General features: G+C 40.0%; 1 protein-coding gene across 1 annotated transcript; it reads left to right on the forward strand.

Annotated features, from left to right (window-relative positions):
- Positions 1-422: 422 nt before the first annotated feature.
- LOC132561687 (B-box type zinc finger protein ncl-1-like) lies at positions 423-2,699 on the forward strand. Its single transcript, XM_060226390.1, has one exon. It carries the CDS (start codon positions 423-425, stop codon positions 2,697-2,699), a length of 2,277 nt encoding a protein of 758 aa, XP_060082373.1.
- Positions 2,700-5,439: the final 2,740 nt, after the last annotated feature.

The following is a 5,439-nucleotide window of genomic DNA, read 5'->3' on the forward strand; positions in this document are numbered from 1 at the left end:
ATTTTTGTAAGATTTATGCCATTTTATCTTGATCTTTATATTTTGTGGCGGCGTATATTGTGTCAACGGCACTCTTGTTTTTGGAAATGTCAAAACTATACAAATTCTGGTTTTCTACATAATAACTTGATTCAAATGATGCATCTTGAGGGTTGTAATTATGGAGATTATAAAGTGTTGCAGGGTCATTTTTAACCACGATAGTGACCTCATTATTTCTTCTTTTCTGCAAAAAAGTACCAGCGTATTATACATGAGGGAACACAATAGGCAGATGTTTATAGTAAACATTCAACAAAATTGTATAAAATGTACTGAAGATGTTGTAATGCATCCTGATGTAATGAGATATAGGGGATGAAAAACTAAAATTCCTTTCACTTTTGTGTTTTTCAGGTGCAATTGATACCCAATTAACAAACATGGCTTCACCTACACCCTCCCAGAGTGACACGACAACCACAGCGTCAACCACATCCAACTCCTCGGACAGCGAGATGGGCGAGACAACAGGGCCCAATACTCGATGCTCCATCTGTCATGAAACCTTTACCATCCCTAAGGTGCTAAGCTGCTTTCACACATTCTGTCAGCCCTGTCTGGAGAAACAACAGGAGGTTGCAGACAAGGTCAGCTGCTCAGAGTGTCACCAAGACACTTTCCTTGGTGGTCAGGGACTGACCGGTCTCCTGCCAGACTACGCAGTCAGCAATTTGTTAGAAACAAATGCCCTGGACACAAGTGCCTTACACTGCACAGGCTGCAAGAGCAAGGATCTGAATGCTGTGGCCCGTTGTTTTGACTGTGCTAATTTCCTTTGTGCTAACTGTGTGATGGCTCACCAGTTCATGCATTGTTTCGAGGGCCACCGAGTGGCAAGTCTGAGCGAGTTGCAGGGGAACAAAGAAGACAGCGGGAACAAGACAGAGAAACCTATCTACTGTCCACGACACAAGACAGATGTACTCAAGTTCTATTGTAAGACCTGTTCCCAGCCCATCTGTAAGGAGTGCACTGTGTTTGACCATGGACGTGGTCACGACTGCCAGTTCATCATGGACATCGGCGAGAGGCAGATGGATCATTTAAGAAACCTTGATGAGGACGCAAAGGGCAAAATTAATGAGTTGAGGACATCAGCAAAGGGAATCGAACACATGTCCAGCAGGTTACAAGTCCAATACCACAAGGCGCAGAATGACATAAATGATACTTATAACTTTTATCGTGCGATGATTGAAGAGCGCAAGCAAGAATGTCTGAAGGAGCTTGATCAGGTGTTTAACACCAAACAGGTATCAATCAGTACACTAGCCCAGAAGATCCAGGAGAACATAGATAGGCTCTACCAGGGATGTGAGTTTGTTGACAAAGTCCTCAAATTTGCCAGCATCACTGAGGCATTGCTGTTCAAAAATCTGGTGGAACAGAGATTCCAAAACATGTTTAACTTCAGCCCTGACATGGATAATCAGGCCTACTTTGATATGGAGTTTGTGTCCAACTTCCAGGCTATCACCACCGGTGTTCGTAACACATTCGGGTACATCCGTGAGGGTGAAGACATGGTTGCTCCAGTTCAGAAACAACAGCCAATTGCTCGACCAAATGGCATTGTCACCCAGACTCCAGCTCTCACTAATGGCCACATCTTTGAACCGCCACCGCTGACTAAGAACGAGTTTGGTTCCTCAAACAGTCTGATCTTCCCTCAGTCAGACACAAGTATGTACGAGAAATGGTCTGTTGGTCTGGACATCTTTCAGAATGGTGTTGATGTTTTCTCTACAAGCAGCGACCCTCTCTTTGACTTGACATCCAAGATGAATTTGACAAGTTTGTATCCTCCAAAGTCCCAGATCAAACGCCAGAAGATGATCTATCACTGTAAGTTTGGTGAATTCGGTGTCATGGAGGGTCAGTTCACAGAGCCCAGCGGCGTCTCTGTCAATGCTCAAAATGATATCATTGTAGCAGACACCAACAATCATCGCATTCAGATCTTCGACAAGGAGGGGCGGTTCAAATTCCAATTTGGTGAATGTGGAAAGAGGGATGGGCAACTGCTGTACCCAAACCGAGTTGCTGTGGTCCAATCGTCTGGTGACATCATTGTCACGGAGAGAAGTCCAACCCACCAGATCCAGATCTACAACCAGTATGGGCAGTTTGTCCGGAAATTTGGTGCCAATATCCTGCAGCACCCCAGAGGAGTCACAGTAGATAACAAAGGTCGCATTGTTATTGTTGAATGCAAGGTGATGCGAGTGATCATCTTTGATCAGTATGGAAATGTCTTACACAAATTTGGCTGCTCAAAACACTTGGAATTTCCCAATGGCGTAGTCGTTAACGATAAGGAAGAGATCTTCATCAGCGACAATCGTGCACATTGTGTTAAGGTCTTCAACTACCAGGGAGTGTTCCTGCGACAGATAGGTGGGGAGGGCATCACAAACTACCCAATCGGCGTTGGTATTAACAGTCAAGGTGACATTCTCGTAGCAGACAATCACAACAACTTCAACCTGACCATCTTCACCCAGGAGGGTCAGCTGATCAATGCCCTGGAAAGCAAGGTGAAGCATGCTCAATGCTTTGATGTAGCCCTCATGGATGATGGATCGGTGGTGTTGGCCAGTAAGGACTATCGCCTGTACATCTATCGGTACTCACAGATTCCAGGTATGGGCATGTGACTAGACTGGGATGCCACACCGATGTCTGTTTCAGCATTTAATGAGCACCCACCCACCTAGCACGTAAAGTGGCTGTTGTTTTTGGATCGGCTGGTTGTCAAACCAATGCCAGATCTGTGAAGAATTTGGTTTGTTGGAGCAAGAAATCCTACTGAGGATGGAACAGAAGACTGCCCTGTTTTATGGCTGCCATATATATTGTTTACAATGTTATGACCGAGATGACCGAGTTGTCGGCTTTGGTTGATATACGTGACGTTGATTTCTTATGATTGTATGACTGCTTCAGCAAGCAAGCATTTTTGGATGACTATTATTTGTTATTGCGTGTGCTTGTCAACACGTAAATCTGGAATGTGATTCCACAGAATTTACTCAGCAGTAACGACACTAGTCAGACATTTTCTACCACATGACGGCCTCCGTCGACATGGAACAAAGTCTGGTCTGCCTGTTGTGTTGTTATGACAACAATTGTCATATGGTACCAGATTTTTGGGTCCTAGTTGCTACATCAGCCCAGCTGTCCCGTTGGTGGGGAATTGTTATTTTTTATTATCCTTTATTATGTTGTTTCTGCATGGCCATCATATAAAACATTTCAAATCAGTATTCACATCACCCGACAACACCTTTGAGATTGCTGTGCTGATGTAGCTGCAGAAAATCCCAATGGGAGAGGAAAAACTTAGTTTCTCCTTTTCTTTTTATACTAATTTATTGCAAAAGAAATGTGAAAAATATATTTTTTTTCTGCAAAAGAAAAATGAGAAAACCAAAGGGTTGCCTGATTGTGTCATTGTCAACTGCTAATAATGTGCATTTTGCCTAATCAGACTTTCTGTTTCCTATTTGTCTCCTGGCTGTCTCTCTTTATGGGTTATTCTTTTCTAATTTTCAAAACAAAAGCAAAAAAGAAAAAAAAATGGCTATGTTATCATTTCTTGAGGTTTGTTTCCAGTATTGGAAATTGATAATGAAAATTTGTGAGGTGAGCAGACAGCAATAGACACACAGGCCCCTTCTGCTGTACAGAAACATGTGATAGCCATGTTGTGGCACTGTTCCCTTAGTTACTCTGTTTCTCCAGAATTGACCAGATTATTTAATTATGCTTTGTAAAGGTTTTTCAGTGTTATTTAATTTGTAGTTTAGTATATATATATATATATATATAGTGTTGAAATATTCTCACGTTGTCCTAGATTTCTATATATAGTTGTTTGGTTTGGTTATCATTGTTTTCCCGCCTTGTTTAATATTTGACCCCTGATTTTTGTTGTTGTTGTTGTTTTCCCCTCTTTTATGATATTATAATTGGTTGCTGGTTTCACTGATCTGCCAGTGAAGTGTTGCTGTCATGGCTACCTCAATACTGTATTTAATATATACAAGTAGATCAAAATTTCATAGCAGTCAAAACATGTGGAATAATCATTGAAATGTTTATATATGTCAGAAAATTTGTCATCGGAAAAGAGGAAAATAATGTGAAGGAAATTCACTTTTCTAATGAAAAATGCCAAAAGACAACAATTCAGTGTGAGATTCCTCAGAAATTTTCATACAAAGTTAAATTGTTCATTTTCTCCTTTTTTTTCCCCTCTTTAATTTGGGTGATACTAATAAAGGTTGTTAAATATCAGATGGAACTTTGTGATACTAAGAGTATAAAATGGTAATGTTCTGGTCAATAACGAAAAAAGTACTGACAAAGTTCTGGTCAATAACCAAGTACTGACAAATGGACGTTAGGATTATGTAGAGCTTTGTGGCATAATATTGTGTTTTTTTCCCCTTGTTTTATTTGTGAAAACAACAGTACACTATAGAAGAAAAGTTGATGGACAATTGTTTTTGCAAATTTTATTGTCACATGAAACAGAGAAGTTCCGAATATATTTCATATTCAAGTTTTTAATGTTTTGTTTTTTTCGCGGAGATGTTGTGTTTTCACCAACTGAAGGAGAAGCTTTATCAAACAGCACACAATCTGCTCGAGTATTTCATGTTTTTTTTCTGAGAGATCTATATTGTGATTTCGTATTGTATTTTTATACTACCTGAGATTTTTTGTATGTCTTTACTATCTGGTCACAAGGAGTTTGGTACTCGATGTTGTAGGTGTTGTGTGTGACGTAGCTGTGTAAGTTAGTCCGAGACAAACAGACATGACGGCCAAAATAATACCTCGCCAAGTTTGTCTCCATTGAGCGTCACGCTAGTTGATTGAAATTTTATGCTGGGGAATAACTCTTGGCTGTCATCACTGGGAATGCTCCATTATAGACCAAAATGTTTGTTCTGAGGAACACCAAAACTTTATGAGTTGAGTTTATTAAGTATTTGATAATTTAGATACTAGTTATAAGCATATTCCTATTTCTTCCAATGCATGAAGTTAACACTGGCAAGTTGATGTCTAAGTTTATATTAAATGCCTCTCAAGTCCAAAAATGAATGTTTTTTAAAATCAAAATACATGTGAATAACTAGCATTATAAGTGTGTTATTGTGTTAGCTGTTACCTAGGTGTATTTTGAGTTATTTTATTGTGTATATTCTTGCATATTGATATGTTACTATATCTATGGGGAACTGTCCTCTCTTGCCCAATGTTACTGATATGTTGCTTGTCCAGCTTTATCAGAGGTGTATGGTTCACCACCTGTATCTACAAATAGTCCTCCAACCATGATGAAGATGATCATGGTTATGGGTGAAACTATTTGTTATTTGC

Source organism: Ylistrum balloti, unplaced genomic scaffold, assembly GCF_031769215.1.
Source record: "Ylistrum balloti isolate Yb309-2 unplaced genomic scaffold, AGI_CSIRO_Ybal_v1 Utg371264, whole genome shotgun sequence".
Classification (NCBI taxonomy): Eukaryota; Metazoa; Mollusca; class Bivalvia; order Pectinida; family Pectinidae; genus Ylistrum; species Ylistrum balloti.

Excerpts from the sequence above, each read along its gene's own strand:
- LOC132561687 (XM_060226390.1), top strand. The coding sequence starts at position 423 with ATGGCTTCACCTACACCCTCCCAGAGTGACACGACAACCACAGCGTCA.